Raw genomic sequence first — 22079 nt, forward strand, 5'->3', positions numbered from 1 at the left:
TTCCCAGGACCATTTAGCATCAACAGATCTCACCAAATTCCTCTATGGTTTGCATCTCTGATGTCAACTCCAGCTTCTGTTTCATTCCAAGTCTGTGACTATGGAAGAAGCAATGCCTCTTAGGGTGTTAATGCTATGAGCCACTCCATCACAGACCATGCGTAAATAAGCCATATATCCCAAAGACACCACAGTCTCTGGTGTCCCTTATTCCAAGGTAACTGGACCCTGGGGCAACCACATGGAATCTCACACCACTTAGAGAGTGGGGTGGCATGCAACAATATGTATGTTGCTTCAGAATGGAAGAAGCAGGTTTCCCTTTCCACCCCACTCCCCAAACAAACTACAGCATCTGTCAAATAATAACAGCTACCTATATCAGGTTCTATGGGACATGGGTGGCACTGTGGGTTAAACCACAGAGCCTAGGGCTTGCTGATCAGAAGGTTGGCGGTTTGAATCCCCGCGACGGAGTGAGCTCCCATTGTTCAGTCCCAGCTCCTGCCAACCTAGCAGTTTGAAAGCACATCAATTGCAAGTAGATAAACAGGTACCGCTCCAGCGGGAAGGTAAACGGTGTTTCCGTGCCCTGCCCTGGTTCGCCAGAAGCGGCTTAGTCATGCTGGCCACATGACCCGGAAGCTGTCTGTGAACAAACGCCGGCTCCCTCAGCCTATAGAGCGAGATGAGCGCCGCAACCCCAGAGTCATCTGTGACTGGACCTAATGGTCAGGTTAGAACCTTTATATGAGGTTCTAAAGGTAATGGCGATTCCCCAGGCCCCCCCCCATACATTTGATTTCCTTACATTAGGAAGGGACAAAAAATCCCTGGTTTTGATAGACTGGTAGTGCAAAGATAACACTATGTCTGTTCCTCTTAAGTGCCATGTAAGAATTAATATTCTGCATTATTAACACTGTGAAATATCAGCCCCCCAAAAGGGACACTTGTGGTGCTGTGGTCTTATTATTTATTGTCCTCATTAAATGATCTCCGCTGTTGAGATGGGTGAGGATATTTCACCCCTCCCATTGCAAGAATCCGCTGGTGTTTCAGAAAGGAGGGGACGGATTTTGCTCATTACTTATTCCGCTCCAGCCTGACTTCAAAGGGGGAGTCTGAGTGTTATCTGTGTATAGATAAGGTCGCTGCTCATGCAGCTGTAACACTCAGTGCAGTCCAGCATCTCCATTTAGTCTGTAGTTAGTTTGTATAGTAGCTGTAGAGAATAAAAGAAGCTATTCTACAGAAGGTGTCGTTCGTGTGGTTCATGTTCTGCTGTGCTCCGCTGACTACTGGAAGTGAGTTTGGTGCTCACAGCTCTGAGTTGTGAGTCCACAGCACTTAGACCTGCTTCCTGCATGGAAGGTCTCTGGAAGTGCTTTCCAGCTCGCCTGGCCCAGTTGGGGCTCAAGAGGTTGAGCCCAGTCGGTGGCACTGGCTCAAAGGCGAAGTTGACAATGGGGTCTCAGAAGAATGCTGTAGCATTTGGGGTGAAAGATGCAGCCCAAAAGACCAGCTCCAGAGGCCAAGATGCAGAAGATCTCCACAGCCACCATGAACTTCCCCCTTTATAAAGAGGTAAAGGTAAAGGACCCCTGACAGTTAAGTCCAGTCGAAGACGACTTGGGGGTTGCGGTGCTCATCTTGCTTTACAGGATGAGGGAGCCGGCGTTTGTCTGCAGACAGTTTTTCCTGGTCATGTGGCCAGCATGACTAAGCCGCTTCTGGTGCGACGGAACACTGAAACCAGAGCAGCACAGGGAAACACCGTTTACCTTCCCGCTGGAGCGGTACCTATTTATCTACTTGCACTTTGACGTGCTTTCAAACTGCTAGGTTGGCAGGAGCAGGGACCGAGCAACAGGAGCTCACCCCGCCACGGGGATTCAAACCGCTGACCTTCTGATCGGCATGCCCAAGAGGCTTGGTGGTTTAGACCACAGCACCACCTGAATCCCTTTGTACTTAGGGACAAAGGAGACCCAGACACTTTCAAAGACCAGTATACTGAAGATGATAAACTTGGCCTCCCTGAAGCCGTTGGACAACTTCCTAGACAGGAAAACCACTGTGAAGCTGATGGAAAGCCAGGAAACCCTTGTAAACCCAAGACAGAGTAAAACACAATCACTGAAACTTTGCCACATTCCACAACCATATCTCCAGCGAAAGGTGGAAAGTCCAAATCTGGGAATGGAGGGGATGCTGCTAGCCACACAGTCATGCCAGTTATGTCTCTGAGAGTTTTCTATCCACATTTCCTGGCATGGTAGCCATGAAGGCCAGACCCACGGTGACAGTTTTTGCCGGTATGGATGATATGGTAACCAGGCATCCGCACATGACCAGTCCAATGAAGTTGATGTTGAAGAGTCCTTGCTTCGACACTGGTGATCTTTGCTTGTTCCAGTACACTGGCATTAGTTCGTCTGTCTTCCCAAGTGTTGTGTAAAAATTTTCGGAGGCACCGTTGATGGAATCTTTCGAGGAGTTGGAGATGGCGTTTATAAGTGGTCTATGTTTCATAAGCATGCAGTAAGTTTGGTAGCACAATAGCTTTGTAAACAAGCATTTTGGTTTCCCTGCAAATGTCCTGGTCCTCAAACACTCTGCACTTCAATCAGGAGAAAGCTGCACTCGCAGAGCTCAGGCGATGCTGGATTTCAGCATCAATGTCGGCCCTTGTGGAAAGATAACTGCCCAGGTAGGAGAAGTGATCGACACTTTCCAACGTTACACCATTGAGTTGGATTTGTGGCGCTGCAGAGGGGTTGTTTTGTGCTTGTTGGTGCAGCACTTTGGTTTTTTGGATGTTGAGCGGCAGGCCAAACTTTTCGTAAGCTTCTGCGAAGATATTTAGGATGGTTTGGAGGTCATCCGCTAAGTTAACATTCCCAGGTAAAGGTAAAGGGACCCCTGACCATTAGGTCCAGTCGTGGCTGACTCGGGTTGTGGCGCTCATCGCGCTTTATTGGCCGAGGGAGCCGACGTACAGCTTCCGGGTCATGTGGCCAGCAGGACTAAGCCGCTTCTGGTGAAACCAGATCAGCACACGGAAATGCCGTTTACCGGTACCTTCCCACCAGAGAGGTACCTATTTATCTACTTGCACTTTGACGTGCTTTCGAATTGCTAGGTTGGCAGTAGCAGGGACCCTGTTGCAGGGATTCGAACTGCCGACCTTCTGATCGGCAAGTCCTAGGCTCTGTGGTTTAACCCATAGTGCCACCCGCGTCCCTCTAACATTCCCAGAGTTAACCCTAAATACATTACTTCTTGTAAATGAGCCAACATAACCACTAAAGGACTGTGACAATTTGTATCCTGCGCTTTATAGACCCTTCTACCCATGTACACTCTGAAACCAAAGGGGCGCCTTGGTTGCCAGATGTGAAATACGTTGGCATTATTTTTAGCTCTCCTGCCCCACTATTGTGAGAACAGGTTGTTGGACTAGATGGGCCATTAGCCTGATCTAGCAGGCTCTTCTCTAAAATCTGTACCGCCATGCGTCCCAAACGCATCATTGAGACTGGAGGCAAGTCTCCCTTCAGTAGAAGTATGGACTTGGCAAAGAACTCTTAACTTCTGGCTCTGCCTAAACTCAAATCCCCCCGGTTTACTATCCCTAGTACTTCAAGACTCCCATAAAAGTGCTTGGCTTAAAACCGTCTATCAAAAACTTCACTCTTGTGGCCTATCCCCACAACACCTACTCACTATGGGCCCTACTAAAGCAAACAGTCTAATTGGTCAATGTCTAAAGGATATCGAGCACCAGAACAACTTGGCCACTATAAGGAAATTCTGCCCTTGGTATGTTCATTTTCCACCTCTCCATTTCGATTCTCTGGCTCCATATCTGCACAAACTTATTATCCCAAAATACAGACGTGCTTTTTACATTTGCAAGACTGGATGTTTTGCCATCTGCGGTCAATTCCAAAAGATCCCGCCTGGGAAATGTCTTTGCCCCTGTGGAGATGGTAGCACCGAAACAGCGGCACACGTCTTGTACTCTCTACAAAGACCTGAGGAACGAGATCATCACCCCACTCGTACTAACCACCCCAGGGCACTCAACCACTGCCACAGTGTCCTTTCTTCTATCAGACCAAAATTAGCAGATAACAGCAAAGGTTGCTAGGTTCATAGAAGGGGCAATCAGAATAAGGGCCACTAACTGATGGCTGATTCAGGACTTTGAATTGTGCTCTTATATCAAATTCCCTTTTCTGCATATACTGTAATGTTTTACTGTTGCTATGGCCATTGGCTAATGCGAATAAAGTTTTATCTTATTCTATAAAATCTAATATAGATTAGAACAGTTGCCTTGGGGGAACGCTATAGCACCTGTGGGTGCTGGGTTGGTGAATTCTGATCTAGCCTGCAATGATTATGCATTACTAGGCCATATCACCAACAAAGGTCCGTATAGTAAAAGCTATGGTTTTCCCAGTAGTGATGTATGGAAGTGAAAGCTGGACCATAAAGAAGGCTGATGGCCGAAGAATGGATGCTTTTGAATTATGGTGCTGGAGGAGATTCTTGAGAGTCCCATGGACTGCAAGAAGATCAAACCGATCCATTCTGAATGAAACCAGCCCTGAGTGCTCACTGGAAGGACAGATCCTGAAGCTGAGGCTCCAAGACTTTGGCCACCTCATGAGAAGAGAAGGCTCCCTGGAAAAGACCCTGATGTTGGGAAAGATGGAGGGCACAAGGAGAAGGGGACGACAGAGGACGAGATGGTTGGATAGTGTTCTTGAAGCTACCAGCATGAGTTTGACCAAACTGGGGGAGGCAGTGGAAGACAGGAGTGCCTGGTGTGCTCTGGTTCAGGGGGTCACGAAGAGGCGGACAGGACTAAACGACTAAACAACAACAGGCCATATCACATTATCTTCGCCAACCCGCCAACTTTTGGCGCCGTCCTGGGTGCCATCTTAGATTTCAGTTCCACACAGAAACAACTTCGGACTCTTGACAGAGTCAAGCTTCCGTGGGTGACACAAACATGTTTTTCTCCACTTGAGTCGAGAAGGGAATCCGGCACCATGTCATTAATTTTTTCTTCTATGGAGTAATAAGAATAATGGGGGGGTTTTTGCTTCTGAACCCTGCCCCGCCCAAAGCGCCTTGGGATATCTACTCGCCAAGTAAACAGCAAAGTCTGAACAAAACAGCCTTGTTATAAATACACCCTGAACCTTTCCAATTGGGAATGCGATGGAGAAGGGGGCGACTTGATGTGTGGCTGTTTTGTCGGTATTTAAAAAAACAAAAAAACTGCATCTCGGCTTCGTGATGAATCTGTTTCTAAGCTAGGAGGAGAGGTCTCTTCATGCCAGTGATGTTAATTTGGCTGCTGCTGCTGCTTCTGTTTTGGCTTCTGCCTCAGGTAACCAGCATGGACTCCAAGAGCAAGTGTCTGTTGACCAGGCCTTTCAGACACCAGGAAGACTATTACAAGCCAGGAGACCTGATTGTGGGGGGAAATCTACCCCTCATCAGCGCCGTTGACTTGATGAAGTCCTTCTACATCCCTCCCCAAGACCAGGAATACTGCTCTGACCAGTAAGTGCCCTCAGGAAAGTTCTAGGTTGCCCTGGCTTCAGTGATCTGCATCAAGGGGGATGCTGACATCTGGAATTCCCTGGTTCAGATTTTGGGTTTTTTTTGTTTTTTTCCTGAATTATCTGAAATTACAACCTTTTTTTAATTACATTTTTTCTTCATTTTCAAATACAAATTTATACAACCAAATCTCATTTTATCACGTTTTCCATTTTTTACTTCCCTCAGTTTCTCTGCCAATCTTCCGTTTAATTTATATTGTAAGCGCATTTCTAAACTTAATATTGCCTTTAAAACTGTCCTCCCCCCTCTCGTTCCCTTTTTTTACAATATTCCTCAGTTCGTCACAGAGCCTCTTGGAAACCTACAAGCGTTATCTGTTCATCACATAAACTTTTCAAATAATCTGTAAACCTTCCCCAGCCCTCGATAAACTTATAATCTCGCTGATATCGAATCTTCCCTGTTAATTTGTCCAATTCTGCATAGTCAGTCAGTTTCAATCTCCATTCTTCCACCGCCCTGGTTCGGATTTTGAACCTGTGCCGCTCATAATGGTTTACTTTAGCCCATGTTTTCTTTTAATCATAATTTTTAAAAAATTGATTTTCATACCATTTTCAAATAATTTCACCTGCCACTCCATTTTAGTTGGTATTTCCTCTCCTTCCCACCATTTAGCTATTAACATTCTCGCAGCAGCAGTTGCATGCATAAATACCTTTCTGAAATCCTTTGGAACATCTGCAGCTATGATACTGTCAGGGAACTGCCATCTGAGACTAAGGAGGTGAAAGGGCTCATGGAGGGTGAGAGAGACCATTCAGCGGAGGAGGGGACCAGCAGGGGGAGAAGTGGAGTTCCAAGGGAAAGTGAGTCGGAGGGAGGGCTCAGAGACACTTCAAGCGGGAGCAGCGGGGAGATTTCAGGACCTCCTGTAGGGACACCCACTCCTTGGCGGAAACTGTCACGCCGAGAGTCCAGAAGACGCGTTTCCGTTAAGGAGCTTTTATGCTGGAAGAAGTTCCGTAAACGCCCACTGTCCGATTCAACGAGCGATTGATGGAGTCATGTTTAAGGAGCTCCATCACAGACAGAGGTTTGGGGACTTAGCCAAACTCTGAGGGATTAGGATTTTACGCACAAGCAGCTCATCATCCCATCACAGCAATCGGACAGTCCCTGAAAGCAGCTTGTGCAGAGAGGCATCATGAGTAACCCAGCCGGAGCCGGAGGAGCAGCAGGAGCTGGAGAGGGTCCAAGCCTGGAAGAAAGGTACAGAGTGTTGGAACTCCAGCTAGCAATGCAAACGGCGAGGCTAGAAGAAAGGAGGGCGCAGGATGCAGAAAAGGCAAAAGGCGCTACACTAGCAAGAAAGATGCCAGGAATGGTGCAGAAGTTTGGGGGGGACCCCAGGAACTACCAAGCCTTTAGGACAGAGATGCAGTATGCTCTTGAACTGCAGTTTAATGACTTTCCCGACGAGGCATCGAGAGTGGCGTTTGTGATTGGCCATCTCGAAGGAGGGGCGAGAGATTGGGTCAGACCCCTGATGGCAGGGAATAGTGACATGCTGAAGGACGCGAGGAAGTTTTTTCGCGCCATGGATTTGATGTTTTCCAGCGAGATTGAACAGGGACTGGTGCGCAGACAATTGATGGCGTGCAAACAGGGGAGCCGATCGGTTCGTGAGTACTGGACTGAGTTTACAATGTTGATACATAGATTGGGGTGGGACCTTTCGGCGGAACCCATTCAAATGCTCTTTGAAGAGGGGCTTTCTTCGGCGGTGAAAGATGAACTTTCCCGGGCGCCCAGGGCGGAGTCTATGGACCAGCTGACCAAATCAGTGCTGACCATTGGAGCACGCCAGGAGGCAAGAGCCTTGGAGAAGCGGGAGGGGAAAGGAGAGCGTTGGAGGGATTTCCGCATTCCAGAGATTCCAGAACCAAGTTTCCCGCCAGGAGAGCCGATGGAAGTTGGAACAGCGCGCGCGCGCGCAGTTTCAAATCCCAGTGAAGGGAGGAAGAAGGAGGGAAAGAGCGCCAAGAAATGTTATCTCTGCCAGCAGCCAGGTCACTTTGCCAGAGTCTGCCCGCAAAGAAAGGAATGGCAAGGGATGGCTGGAGCTGTTGGGGGGAAGGAGGAGGAAGTCCAGGAGCCAGTAAAAGCCAACGCCTGTCTGCCTCTGTCAGGGCACTGCAGACAGGCCAAGGAGCAGTAAAAGTGCCCACTCTGGAACCTCCAAGACCAGCCCTAGTAATAGAGGTGTTGCTAGAGCTGGCAAACGGATACCCACTAAAGACTAAGGCGCTGCTGGACTCAGGCAGCTCCTGTAATTTTATGAGCAAGGAGTTTGCAGCTGAACACCAGATACAGACACTCCCTTTAAGCAACCCCCTGCAGGTCACCACGATCGATGGGAGGGAGCTGCTGGGAGGAGAAGTCAGCCTACAAACCGTCCCAATGGTTATGAGGGTGGCCAGGCACACTGAGAGGATAGCGTTCAATGTAGCCACCCTGGGAGGGGCTCCAGTCATTTTGGGAATGAGCTGGCTAGCGTTGCATGACCCGCTAGTGGGCTGGCATCAGAGAGTGGTCTCCTTTGGGTCAGCACATTGTCTGGAACACTGCAGAGAGGGAAAGGTGCCAGAAGGGGCAAAAGCCTCTCTAGCAGGGACGGAAGTGGGCGACAAAGGGAAGGTGCCCAAACAATACGCTGACCTGAGCAAGGTCTTCAGTGAAAGGGAAGCAGATAAATTACCACCGCACAGAGACTTTGACTGCCAAATTAATCTGGTCCCTGGGGCCCAGCTCCCCGTGGGCAAGCTGTACGCCATGTCAGACAGGGAAATGCAGGAGTTAAGGGAGTTTATTGATAAAAACCTGAAGAGGGGCTTCATCAGAGAGTCCAGAGCGGTGGGGGGGAGCCCAGTGTTTTTTGTGGACAAAAAAAACACGGATAAACCGAGATTGGTCGTGGACTACCGGGCCCTAAATGCCGTGTCAGAACCAGTGACTTTCCCCATGCCCAGGATTGATGACATTTTGACCAGGGTGAGGAAGGGAAAGATATTCACGAAACTGGACCTGAGAGGAGCATACAACCTGATACGAATAAAGAAGGGGGATGAATGGAAAACCACCATGTTCACCCCTTTGGGGGCGTTTGAATATCTCGTTATGCCATTCGGATTACAATCAGGCTCCGCCTGTTTTCAATCGCTCATGAACCACGTACTGGGACCTTTGCTCTACAAGAATTGCGTGGCCTTCCTCGATGACGTGCTGATATATTCAGAGAATGAGGAGCAGCATGTAAAGGATGTCAGGGAAGTGCTGAGCCAGCTGCAAGCAAACCAGTTGTGGGTGAAATTGGAGAAGTGTCAGTTCCACACCAAGGAGGTGGAATTCCTGGGGTACCGCTTATCAGACAAGGGATTAGCCATGGATCCAGGGAAGGTCCAGGCGGTGCTGGAATGGAAGACACCGAAAACGAAAAAAGATGTGCAAAGGTTCTTAGGGTTTGGGAACTTTTACCGTAAATTCATCAAGAACTTTGCCCACTTAACGGCTCCCATCACGGACTGTCTAAGCAGCAAGAAGAAATTCGTTTGGACGGCGGAGGCGGAGCATGCTTTTGAGGAATTGAAAAGGGCATTCGCTTCGGAAGAACAGCTCCTGCATGTGGATTTACAAAAACCCATGAGAGTGGAAACTGATGCCTCAGACCGGGCGGTGGGGGCGGTGCTGCTTCAGCCAGGGAGCAATAAGTCGGAATGGAGACCGTGTGCCTTCTTTTCGCGTAAGCTGAACAAATCCGAGAGGAACTACACGGTATATGACCGAGAACTACTCGCCATTCACGAAGCGTTCCGGAGATGGAGACACTTACTAATTGGCGCACAACATAAGGTGCAAGTGTGTACGGACCACAAGAATTTGGAGTATTGGAGAACGGCACGGGTGCTCAACCAACGACAAGTGAGATGGGCCCAGGAGTTCTCCAAATTCCATTTTGAAATTTGCTATGTGCCAGGTCCAGAAAACATCAGAGCGGACGCTCTCTCTCGCAAACCTGAATATTTGGAGGGGGAGGGAGCGCCGGAAGAGAGACATATTATCCCAGAGGACCACTGGGTGTGTGGTGCGGCCTGGGTGGGGCAAAGAGAACTGGTAGAGGGAACGGTAAATGATGAGTACGCCCAGGACAAGCTCAGAGGTCTAAGGAGAGAGGGAGAAGACCCCGGGGGTTTTGAAGAAAGAAACGGGGCATTGTATTACAGAGGGGCGCTATATATACCCGAAGGGGAATTGAGGGGGAGAGTACTCAAACAGCTGCACGACAATCCCACAGCGGGGCATTTTGGGCAACACAAGACCATGTGGTTGGTGACCAGGGAGTTTTGGTGGCCCAAGGTGAGGGAGGATGTACGGGAGTATGTGAGAAGGTGTGACCAATGCCAGAGAGCCAAAGGAGAAAGGCGGGCACCAGCGGGGTTATTAGAACCGTTACCCACACCAGAACGACCGTGGGAGGCGGTGTCGATAGATTTTATGACTGATCTGCCCAAATCCCAGGGGAAAACCGCCATACTAGTCGTAGTAGACCTGTTAACTAAGATGGGTCACTTTGTAGCTTGCTCACATGCAGTCACGGCGGAAGAAACAGCGAAATTGTTTGTAGAACATATTTTCAGACTGCATGGCGCCCCCTTGAGGGTGGTTTCCGACAGAGGGAAACAGTTCACGTCCAGATTCTGGAGGAAACTTATGAGCTTATTGCACGTAGAGGTCAACTTTTCGACTGCCAGGCACCCTGAGACCAATGGGCAGGCGGAGAGAGCAAACGGTATTCTCCAACAATACCTGAGGTGTTATGTCAATGACAGAGAGAACGATTGGGTCGAAAAGTTGGCACTAGCGGAATTTGCTTACAATAATGCTGAGAATGTGTCCACCGGGATGAGCCCCTTTTTGGCTAATTATGGGTGCCACCCCAGGGCGTTTCCAGGGGAAGGAGGGGAAAGATGGAGTGTTCCGGCCGCGGAACTTTTTGTAGAAGAAATGGAAGCGATCCATCGTCAACTCCAACTCAACTTAGAAAGGGCCAAGGAAGAATATAAGAGGCAGGCAGACAAGAGCAGAAGGGAAGGTGAAACAATTAGGGTGGGGAGTCGGGTCTGGCTATCAACCCAAGGGTTGCCGTTCAAGGGGGGTTGCAAGAAATTGAGACCCAAAAGATTGGGACCATTTGAGGTCATCCAACAGGTCAACCCAGTGGCGTTCAGACTCCGGTTACCGAACCACATGAAACTGCACCCAGTATTCCACAGGTCATTACTGTCACCATACAGGGGGGAAGGTGAAGGGGTATCCACACGGGGGCCAGCCATAGAAGAAAGGGAAAGCCGCAACCATGTGGCGGAAATCATCGACTCCAGGTGGAAGGGTAATCAGGTGGAGTATTTGGTCGCGTGGGAAGGGGAACCGGAGTCGGAAAACACCTGGGTGAAGGCAGAGGAGGTCCGTGACGAGATCTTGATCGAAACGTTCCACCAAAGGTTCCCCAGGAAACCTCAGCCAGTAGCGAGGTTTCGGAGGGAGTACTTTGGCACCACCGACGATGAGGAGGAACTGGAGGGATTCAGGGAATCGGAGTTGGAAGGAGGAACAGACTCCGATGAGGAGGAGTACTTGGAAACCGGAGACAGCAAAAGGTGGAGGGAAGTGTTCGAAACTTCGGAAGATGAGGGAGGTTCCTTCAGGGGTTTTGCTCCCTCGCCTCCCGCAGAGGAGGGGAGGGAAGGGGGTGAAGGGGGCCCTGGAGGGGAGGTGGATGTCAGGGAACTGCCATCTGAGACTAAGGAGGTGAAAGGGCTCATGGAGGGTGAGAGAGACCATTCAGCGGAGGAGGGGACCAGCAGGGGGAGAAGTGGAGTTCCAAGGGAAAGTGAGTCGGAGGGAGGGCTCAGAGACACTTCAAGCGGGAGCAGCGGGGAGATTTCAGGACCTCCTGTAGGGACACCCACTCCTCGGCGGAAACTGTCACGCCGAGAGTCCAGAAGACGCGTTTCCGTTAAGGAGCTTTTATGCTGGAAGAAGTTCCGTAAACGCCCACTGTCCGATTCAATGAGCGATTGATGGAGTCATGTTTAAGGAGCTCCATCACAGACAGAGGTTTGGGGACTTAGCCAAACTCTGAGGGATTAGGATTTTACGCACAAGCAGCTCATCATCCCATCACAGATACCTAAGAGAAAGGCTTTGGTTTTCTCTTTATAAATTATTTCCCGAAAGTTTTTTCATCTTATTACATTTCTACCACATGTGGGTACATTGTTCCCTCAATTTTTATTATTATTATAAAATGTTTTATAAATGTTTACAAACAAAATAATAAGATACACACACTTAACCACAAAATTAACCGAAAAAGTAAGAACAAAAGGAACATAAAATACCACACCCATGTGACGTCCCTCCACCAGTTCTTGTCATCTTTAAATCATTTAAATTTAAATTGCATATCATTTATCACTGTAATTACTTCTTTTATGATACTATTATAATATAGCATCAGGTCATCGTTACAAGCTTAGTCTTAGACTTAGTTCTCTCAGATTCTTCACATCAACAAAGAGCTGGTTTCATACATTTTCGCCAGCTTGCTAGGTGTAATATAAATATAATGTAAAACATCTTCATGTAGTTTTCTTTTAAAGCGTAGCAAGCTGTAAACGTCAGGTCCTTTCTCCAAAGTCTTTCCCAAGATGCCATCTGTATGTTATAACCAAAATCTCTGGTCCTGGGCTGCTTTCCAATCTATCACTGATTGTCCAGGCCCCAAGGAAAGAGGGTGGAGGAAGACCAGATAAGGAATTACAGGCTAAGGTTGTGGGGATTTGATGGAGGAGTCGGGGAGAGATGCTCAGGGCTTGCTGATGTCTTGTCAGATCAGAATAAGGTATAAACAGAGCTATTTCCTCCCTTTGGGCTCCATCACAAGCCCTGATACAAAGGTAAAGGTAAAGGGACCCCTGACCATTAGGTCCAGTCGTGACCGACTCTGGGGTTGCAGCGCTCATCTCGCTTTATTGGCCGAGGGATCCGGCGTACAGCTTCCAGCGAACCAGAGCAGCGCACGGAAACGCCGTTTACCTTCCCGCCGGAGCGGTACCTATTTATCTACTTGCACTTTGATGTGCTTTCGAACTGCTAGGTTGGCAGGAGCAGGGACCGAGCAATGGGAGCTCACCCCGTCGCGGGGATTCGAACCGCCGGCCTTCTGATCGGCAAGTCCTAGGCTCTGTGGTTTAACCCACAGCGCCACCCGCGTCCCACTCTGATACAAAAGAGACATCCAAATCCATACTGTTAAAAACGTTGGGTGCCTCCCCCCCTCTCTGCCAAGCAGTGGCAAGAGCCCATGGGGTCTCAGGCACTCAACCAGGGTCTGTGGTCCTTTGGAGAATTGAGACATGGCGGAGACTGTCGTAGCTTTAAGGAATATGTTTTATTCACCTATTTTTTATATTTCCATCGGGTGGCTGTTTCAGGTAGGGCGTTGTTGAATGTTTCTGAAGGGAGGAACTTGACTCTGCCCCTCAATTAATCGGCTGTTTGGGGTTTGGAAGGCGCTGTCACTGCGAGAAGAGGGATGAGATTTATTGTCATCTACTCATCATCCAAGGGACGCGGGTGGCGCTGTGGATTAAACCACAGAGCCTAGGACTTGCCGATCGGAAGGTCAGCAGTTCGAATCCCCGCGACAGGGTGAGCTCCCGTTGCTCTGTCCCAGCTCCTGCCAACCTAACAGCACATCAGAGTGAAAGTAGATAAATAGGTACCACTCCAGCAGGAAGGTAAACGCCATTTCCGTGCTCTGCTCTGGTTCACCAGAAGCGGCTTAGTCCTGCTGGCCACATGACCCGGAAGCTGTATGCCGGCTCCCTCGGCCAGTAAAGCGAGATGAGCGCCGCAACCCCAGAGTCGTTCACGACTGGACCTAAAGGTCAGGGGTCCTTTTACTCATCATCCATTATGTTGGGATGTGCATGGACACACACACCTCCACTTCCCCCAATTGCAGGGATATGCCGGTGCCCAAGAACTACCAGCACATCCTGGCCTTGGTGTTTGCCATTGACGAACTCAATGAGGATCCGGCGCTCCTTCCCAACATCACGCTGGGCTTCCGTATATACGATGACAAAGAGAACGTGAGAAGAATCTTTCAGGACAGCCTGTCTCAGCTCTCCACACGGGGGAAACTGGTGCCTAATTACAAGTGTGATCGGCAGGACAAGCTGGTGTCCGTCATTGGGAGTCTAGACATCAAAGCGTCAAGGCAGATGGCATCCGTCTTGGGCACCCACAAGATCCCACAGGTAAGGAGATTGATCTGGGCTAGATGGAAGTGATCTGGAGAGCTCGGTGGCATTGCTGCAATGTATAATAATAACAGTAACAACAACAATAATATAATTTGTACCACACCCATCTTTATTATATTATCATTATTAATAATAATAAAGTGATAAAACATCAAACATTAAAAGCTTCCCTAAACAGGGCTGCCTTCAGATGTCTTCTAAAAGTCATATACAGTGGTACCTCGGGTTACAGACACTTCGGGTTACAGACGCTTCAGGTTACAGACTCCGCTAACCCAGAAATAGTACCTCGGGTTAAGAACTTTGCTTCAGGAGGAGAACAGAAATCGCGTGGTGGCGGCGCGGCAGCAGCGGGAGGCCCCATTAGCTAAAGTGGTGCTTCAGGTTAAGAACAGTTTCAGGAACGAATTAAGAACGTAAACAGAGGTACCACTGTAGTTGTTTACTTCCTTGACATCTGATGAAAGGGCGTTCCATAGGGTGGGCGCCACCACTGAGAAGGCCCTCTGCCTGGTTCCCTATAACCTCACTTCACGCAGGGAGGGAACTGCCAGAAGGCCTTCGGAGCTCGACGATGGGGGTGGAAATGCTCCTTCAGGTGTATTGGGCCAAGGCTGTTTAGGGCTTTAAAGGTCAGCACCAACACTTTGAATGATGCTTTCGTTGGAGTATGTAAACCTGATGGCAGGAGCTTCCTGCAGCCAATCAGAAGCCGCGCTTCCGAACGTTTTGGAAGTTGAACGGACTTCTGGAACGTATTTCGTTTGACTTCCGAGGTATGACTGTATTCCCAAGGCTCAAGAAAACTTAACCCCTCACTTTGTCAGCCCACATAAATCCTTAGTCGTGAATCAATGATCCGTACATACAAGCCATCTCTCCTGCTATTTTTCACGCACAAACGACTGACTGGTTTTAACAAACACGAACTCCTCTCCACTAAGCGTTCCATTCCTGCCCAAAACACACAGTGTGTGTGTGTGTGTGTGTGTGTGTGTGTGTGTGTGTGATAAAAGGTAAAGGGATGCCTGACCATTAGGTCCAGTCGCGGACAACTCTGGGGTTGCAGCGCTCATCTTGCTTTATTGGCCAAGGGAGCTGGTGTACAGCTTCCGGGTCATGTGGCCAGCAGGACTAAGCCGCTTCTAGCGAACCAGAGCAGCACACGGAAATGCCGTTTACCTTCCCGCCAAAGTGGTACCTATTTATCTACTTGCACTTGACGTGCTTTTGAACTGCTAGGTGGGCAGGAGCAGGGACCAAGCAATGGGAGCTCACCCCGTCGTGGGGACTTGAACTGCCAACCTTCTGATCGGCAAGTCCTAGGCTCTGTGGTTTAACCCACAGCGCCACCCGCATCAAGCAAACTTTTAAAATAAAGCTCTTCTTTCCTTCAGCTCGGTTATGGTTTGTTGAACCCTGTTTGGGGAGGACAAAGCTCCTTTCCTTCTTTCTACCGGATTGACCCTAACGAAGCCTCGCAGTACGTAGGCTTAATCAAGCTCCTCCTCCATTTCCACTGGAATTGGATCGGGGTCTTCGCTCCAGATGATGAGAGGGGCCAAAATTTCATCCAGACCCTGCGGCCCATGCTTGCGGAAAACGACATCTGCGTCGAGTTTTTTAAAACGATTCCTCGGGATGACTTGATGCGCGACGCCATTTACTTTGATGACCCGCCTGTTTATCGCTGGGAAGCCGAAGTGGCGATTGTCTTCGGGGACAACGTTCTCATCGAGCAAATAACAGGCCGCTTCTACGCCCACAAGAAAGAGACTTACGAGTCGAATTGGAACGTTTGGACAATTTGGATCCTGACTTCCCACTGGGAGTTTTCTGCGATGGGAGTCCCCTACCACTGGCGGTCTCTGAGGTTATTGAGTGGTGCGCTGTCCTTCAGAGTCCACGCAGGAGATGTGCCGGGCTTTGGAGATTTGCTCGGGTCCTTGGATCCAAAGCAGCCCCGGGGGGACGTATTCCTCCGCGACTGGTGGGAAGGTGCGTTTTACTGCGAGTTCGTCATAACGGACCGGTTTCCTCCAGAGGAGCTGAAAAACTGTACCGGGGAGGAGAAAGTGGAGGACTTGCCCCCGATCTTGTTCGAAAGGAGAATGACAGGCCGCAGCTACGGGGTGTATAACGCCGCCTATTCCGTAGCACATGCATTGCATGTTTTGCACTCGACGGGGACAAAACGGAACGCGGCGTGGGGTCGCAAGAAACTTCTGGATCTCCAGCCATGGCAGGTAACAGAATCTCTCTGACTTCAGTGCCAGATTTACGCATATGCTAAACAAGCTATAGCTTAGGGGAGCACTCTCTTAGGGCCCCCCACAAAATTTAACAACAACAACAATCTTTATTATGGTCCAGAGACCCAACAAGTCATTACAAAGCAATGCACAATTCAGACAGCCTACCTCCAGGTTAAACAAGCATTTTGTTCAGCATATTGGGATCATTGGTTCTTGCAACCACCGATAAAAACTTTGCCACTGCTAATGTTCTAGCATTTGTCTTCCAATAGGAACCTGACATAGCCAGCCTCTGATTTTCCCGGGAAAGGTACCAGCAAGGGTAATATCAGTTCAGCCCTGGCTTGCTCATATTTTGCACAGTGCAACAAAGTATGTTTTATGGAATTGATGTCTTGAGCACACGAGCAAAGTCTGTCCTGGTAGGGGACTCCTCTCAACAAAATTTAAAGGGGGGAAAAACTGGATGTACATTTCCAAAACATAAGATAAAAAACGAATAAAATAAAACCTACACACAGTAATAGTGTTTTGTGTTGTGTAGGCTCCCGTGTTGTAAGTAAGGGGTCAGCAATTTTTTTCAGCAGGGGGCCGGTCCACTGTCCCTCAGACCTTGTGGGGGGCCGGACTATATTTTGAAAAGAAATAATGAACGAATTCTTATGCCCCACAAATAACCCAGAGATGCATTTTAAAGAAAAGCACAAATTCCACTCGTGTAAAAACACCAGACAGGTCCCTCAAATAACCCAAAGATGCATTTTAAATAAATGCACACATTCTACTCATGTAAAAACACGCTGATTCCCAGACCGTCCACGGGCCGGATTTAGAAGGCGATTGGGCCAGATCCGGCCCCCGGGCCTTAGGTTGCCTATCCATGGTGTAGACAAAAATGAGCTAGATGGGCCAAATGCCTATTTGGTTTGGGGCAGCTCCTTATGTTTCAGGTCTCTTGCATCCGGAATCAGCCCACCCATCATCTTAGTATGTCTGCCATTTCAGATCCACGCGACTTTAAGGAACATCCGCTTTAACAACAGCGCTGGAGATGAAATATCTCTTATCGAAGACAGTGAGAGATCGGTTGACTGGGATATCCTGAACTGGATCTTTTTCCCGAACGGGTCTTCAGCGAAAGTGGAAGTTGGAAGAGTGGCTCTTGCGGCTCCCCCAGGCCAAGACTTCACCATTAACTCAGATGCAATTGTGTGGGGTGCTGAGGTGGGTAGCAGGCAAATATTCTTGGGGTCATGGAGAAACAGAGAATCCTTAAACTCAGTCCCTTTGGAAACGGAAGACTGGGTCATATAAAAAGCTTCATCAATAAGTTGGTCCTGGATAAATTAACATTTTTGAGGGACGCGGGTGGTGCTGTGGGTTAGCGGTTCGAATCCCCGCAACGGGGTGAGCTCCCGTTGCTTGGTCCCTGCTCCTGCCAACCTAGCAGTTCAAAAGCACGTCAAACTGCAAGTAGATAAATAGGTCCCGCTCTGGCGGGAAGGTAAAGGGTGTTTTTGTGCGCTGCTCTGGTTCGCCAGAAGCGGCTTAGTCCTGCTGTCCACATGACCCGGAAGCTGTACGCCGGCTCCCTCGGCCAGTAAAGCGAGATGAGCGCCGCAACCCCAGAGTCGGCCATGACTGGACCTAATGGTCAGGGGTCCCTTTACCTAAATTAACATTTTAATTGAGTCTCTATCTTTTCGATAAGACTATTTCTTTCCCCCCTGTGTCGATGAACCATTTTCATCACAAGGGAAACTTCTTTTGAGTGCTTCTAAAAGCTCTTCAGTAGTCTTCTTTGGCAATCACTCGTAGCCGAGTAAGATTTTCTTCCGTTAAGACGGTTTTAACAGTGAGTCCGTAAGTGACTTTGGAAGCTAATTCTGGATCCACACGTCCTTCCACAGTAGGGACATTGATTCCCGGGCGGGAGTTGATCCCAGTGAGGGTTTGCCAAACGTGCCTTCCTCTTAACACGTTTGTCCCTTTTGTCCTGAGTTTGAGCATCTTCAAAGCCCACAACACCTTTGGTAAAGGCTGTTCTCCAATTGGAGCACTCGCAGGCCAGTGTTCCCCAGTTTTTGGTGCTTATACTACTTTTTTTTACATTTGCCCAAAGAGAGTCTTTGAACCATTACGCTTCCCATTTTTAAGTTCAGAATAGAGTAGTTTGCTTTGGGAGGGACGTGGGTGGTGCTGTGGGTTAAACCACAGAGCCTAGGACTTGCCGATCAGAAGGTTGGCGGTTCGAATCCCTGCGACGGGGTGAGCTCCCATTGCTCTGTCCCTGCTCCTGCCAACCTAGCAGTTCGAAAGCACGTCAAAGTGCAAGTAGATAAATAGGTACCGCTCCGGCGGGAAGGTAAATGGCGTTTCCATGCGCTGCTCTGGTCCGCCAGAAGCAGCTTAGTCATGCTGGCCACATGTATGCCAGTAAAGCGCGATGAGCGCCGCAACCCCAGATTCGGTCACGACTGAACCTAATGGTCAGGGGTCCCTTTACCTTTACCTTACTAGTTTGCTTTGGAAGACGATAACCAGGCATCCGCACAACACGGCCGGTCCAATGAAGCTGATTTGTATTAGATAAATATTGATGCTGTTGTAGAAGGGTAAGAGACCAAATGCAGTATAATGCAGGGAAAAAAACACGACTGTCCCTTTTATCCCTTGTAGACAAACCGTTTTGCCAGATGTGTGGAGAGGTGCCTCCCAGGGCACAGCGTCAAAATGAGAGAGGGGAAGCCTGTTTGCTGCTATGGATGTGTCCGCTGTCCAGAGGGGACCTTCTCTAACCAGACAGGTAGCTCATTCCCCCCCCCCATTTTTTTTTATTAAAGATTTTCTTGTTTTACAGAAGTATGTGTAATGTCTCTCGTATTTTTTCAATGTAACATTTTTACAAATCAGTTTCATTTGTTGAGACATTGGGGGGGAAGTGGGGAGGGGGAAAGATGGGGGGGTCGGGTGGCGATGTTTCTATTTTGCTTAATGTATGTAGGGTTTGGTGTCAGCGTTGCTTATGTTGTTCACTTGTGTTCCTTTGGTGGTGAGAGAGGTTGGGGTTGGCCTCGGGTGTGGCTGTTCAGTTGTGGTTGGCTGTGGTGATCTTTGTTTTCGTGTGTGGGTGGGGTGGGTGGGTGTTTTGGATCAGGTTAGCCATATTGATTTGTATGCTGTTGGTGGATTATTGTCATTGTCTTGTTGGGCTGTGTATGTGATAAAGGGGAGTCATACAGGGGTGAAGGCGTCTTCTTCTGTTTGTCCCCGTGTCAGTTTCAGTTTATTGGTTAATTTCCCCCATACTATTTGGTACCATTGGTCCATGCTTACTCCTGACAGGTCTCTCCAGTGTCAGGTAGCTCATAATTTGAGGATGGAAACCCAGTTTTGCTTGCAGGACTTGACAGGTGGAAGCAAATGAGGTCGGGAGACCTCAAGGGCGGGGGAGACGAGGGGAAGGTCACGGATAAAGAGCAGGGTCCACCGTTTCTCCTGGGGATGAGATTATATTTGGGCTTTTGAACCCAGGCTGTTTTGAAGAATGTGCTGGAATGGACAAGATTATGGATGAACAGAACACCTGTGGTTTTACTTGTTCACAGAGATATCACAAGTTTCTGGTAGAAACATAAGAGCATGCTCCTAGGGGCTGAGGGGTCTTCACCGTATTTCTCCGTGTATAAGATGCCCCCTATTTTCTCTTACACATGGGGCATTTTATAGACAGAAAAGTACAGTAAATTGTTTCATCATTGTGAGTTTATTTGTATGCAGCTTTTCCATTATCAAACCATGTTCAACTTTGAACTTGGTATTTCATTTTTCATTTTTAAAAAGAACCCACAGTGTATAAAAATCATAAAATCACCAAATGAGAAACAAGGATGATTGATACCAGCCCAGAAATTTGGTTAGGGTCTGAAAAGACTTGAATTTTTTTTAATGCAGTGGAAAATTGTACTTTTGGCCCCACATAGCAAGGTGGAAGAAGGATCCCTCAATCTCTCTGTGACCTGAACTGGTCAAAACAATAATTTTTTTTTGTCATGCGTGAGATACAGTGGTACCTCGGGTTATGTACTTAATTCATTCCGGAGGTCTGTGCTTAACCTGAAACTATTCTTAACCTGAAGCACCACTTTAGCTAATGGGGCCTCCTACTGCCGGAGCACGATTTTTGTTCTCATCTTGAAGCAAAGTTCTTAACCCGAGATACTATTTCTGGGTTAGCGGAGTCTGTAACCTGAAGCGTATGTAACCTGAAGCGTATGTAACCTGAGGTACCACTGTACTTAAAAGGGTGGTTTGTTTGTTCCAGATGCAGCCCAGTGTGTCCAATGCCCAGACGATCAGCACCCAAATGAGAAACGAAACCAGTGCGTTTCCAAGAAAATCAACTTCCTTTCCTATCATGATATCCTGGGCTTTGTTTTAGTTTTCCTTGCCTTTTTCTTCTCCCTGCTCACCTCTTTAGTCTTGGCAACCTTCATTAAACATCGAGACACACCCATTGTCAGAGCCAACAACCAGGACCTCACCTACGTCCTTCTCGTCTCCCTCCTTCTCTGCTTCTTCTGTTCCTTCCTCTTCATCGGCCGACCCGGAAAGGTCACCTGCCTTCTCCGACAAACGGCTTTCGGCATCGTCTTCTCTGCTGCCGTTTCTTCCATTTTGGCAAAGACCGTCACCGTGGTCCTGGCCTTCATGGCCACCAAGCCAGGAAACATGGCCAGGAAACTGCTGGATAGACAACTGACCAACTGCATCGTCCTGACCAGCCCCCTGATCCAAGTTCTTATCTGCGCGGTGTGGCTAGGAACCTCCCCTCCGTTCCCAAACTTGGACTTTCATTCCCTGGTTGGAGAGATTGTAGTGGAATGCAACGAAGGCTCTGTCGCCATGTTTTATTCTGTCCTAGGTTACATGGCCTTCCTGGCCCTCACCAGCTTCACGGTGGCTTTCCTAGCTAGGAAGTTGCCCGACAGCTTTAACGAGGCCAAGTTTATCACCTTCAGCATGCTGGTCTTTTGCAGTGTCTGGGTCTCCTTTGTCCCAACATACCTGAGCACCAAGGGGAAGTTGATGGTGGCTGTGGAGATCTTCTCCATCTTGGCCTCCGGGGCTGGTCTCCTGGGCTGCATCTTTCTCCCCAAATGTTACATTATTATTCTGAGGCCCCATCTCAACAGCAGAGACAATCTAATTAGGAAAAGTCTGTCCAGCTGATATTAGAACACAATATACAGGGGGTACAGGTTTTAGAGCCCGTGCTTGGGGCCAAAACATTATGAGCTTTCATTCCATAGTATGTGCTGTGCAACGTATATCTGTATCTTCCTTCTCCAGCAAGTTTGATTTTGTGTACGCTTTCCTCCCTTTTCTCCTTTTATATTTGCCATAGTCCTGTCAGGTAAAGGGACCCCTGACCATTAGGTCCAGTCATGGCCGACTCTGGGGTTGATGCGCTCATCTCGCTTTATTGGCCGAGGGAGCCGGTGTACAGCTTCCGGGTCATGTGGCCAGCAGGACTAAGCCGCTTCTGGCAAACCAGAGCAGCGCATGGAAACGCCATTCACCTTCCCGCCGGAGCAGTACCTATTTATCTACTTGCACTTTGACTTGCTTTTGAACTGCTAGGTTGGCAGGAGCAGGGACCGAGCAACGGGAGCTCACCCTGTCACAGGGATTCGAACCACCAACCTTCTGATTGGCAAGCCTAGGCTCTGTGGTTTAACCCACAGCGCCACCCACGTCCTGTCAGGTAGGCTTGGCTAAATTAATACAGATGGTAGGTGGATTGAGGTTGAATCATGACAAGACAGAGGTACTGTTT

At 48.7% G+C, this 22079-nt stretch overlaps 1 protein-coding gene across 1 annotated transcript; it reads left to right on the forward strand.

Annotated features, from left to right (window-relative positions):
- Window positions 1-1506: 1506 nt before the first annotated feature.
- Window positions 1507-21498, forward strand: LOC128405856 (vomeronasal type-2 receptor 26-like). Its single transcript, XM_053372855.1, has 6 exons — window positions 1507-1587; window positions 5414-5589; window positions 13682-13979; window positions 15383-16231; window positions 18920-19046; window positions 20565-21498. The coding sequence occupies exons 1-6, from the start codon at window positions 1507-1509 to the stop codon at window positions 21470-21472; spliced, it is 2439 nt and encodes an 812-aa protein (XP_053228830.1). The 3' UTR covers window positions 21473-21498.
- The last annotated feature ends 581 nt before the right edge of the window (window positions 21499-22079 follow it).

This window comes from Podarcis raffonei, chromosome 18 (assembly GCF_027172205.1).
Source record: "Podarcis raffonei isolate rPodRaf1 chromosome 18, rPodRaf1.pri, whole genome shotgun sequence".
NCBI classification, from domain to species: Eukaryota; Metazoa; Chordata; class Lepidosauria; order Squamata; family Lacertidae; genus Podarcis; species Podarcis raffonei.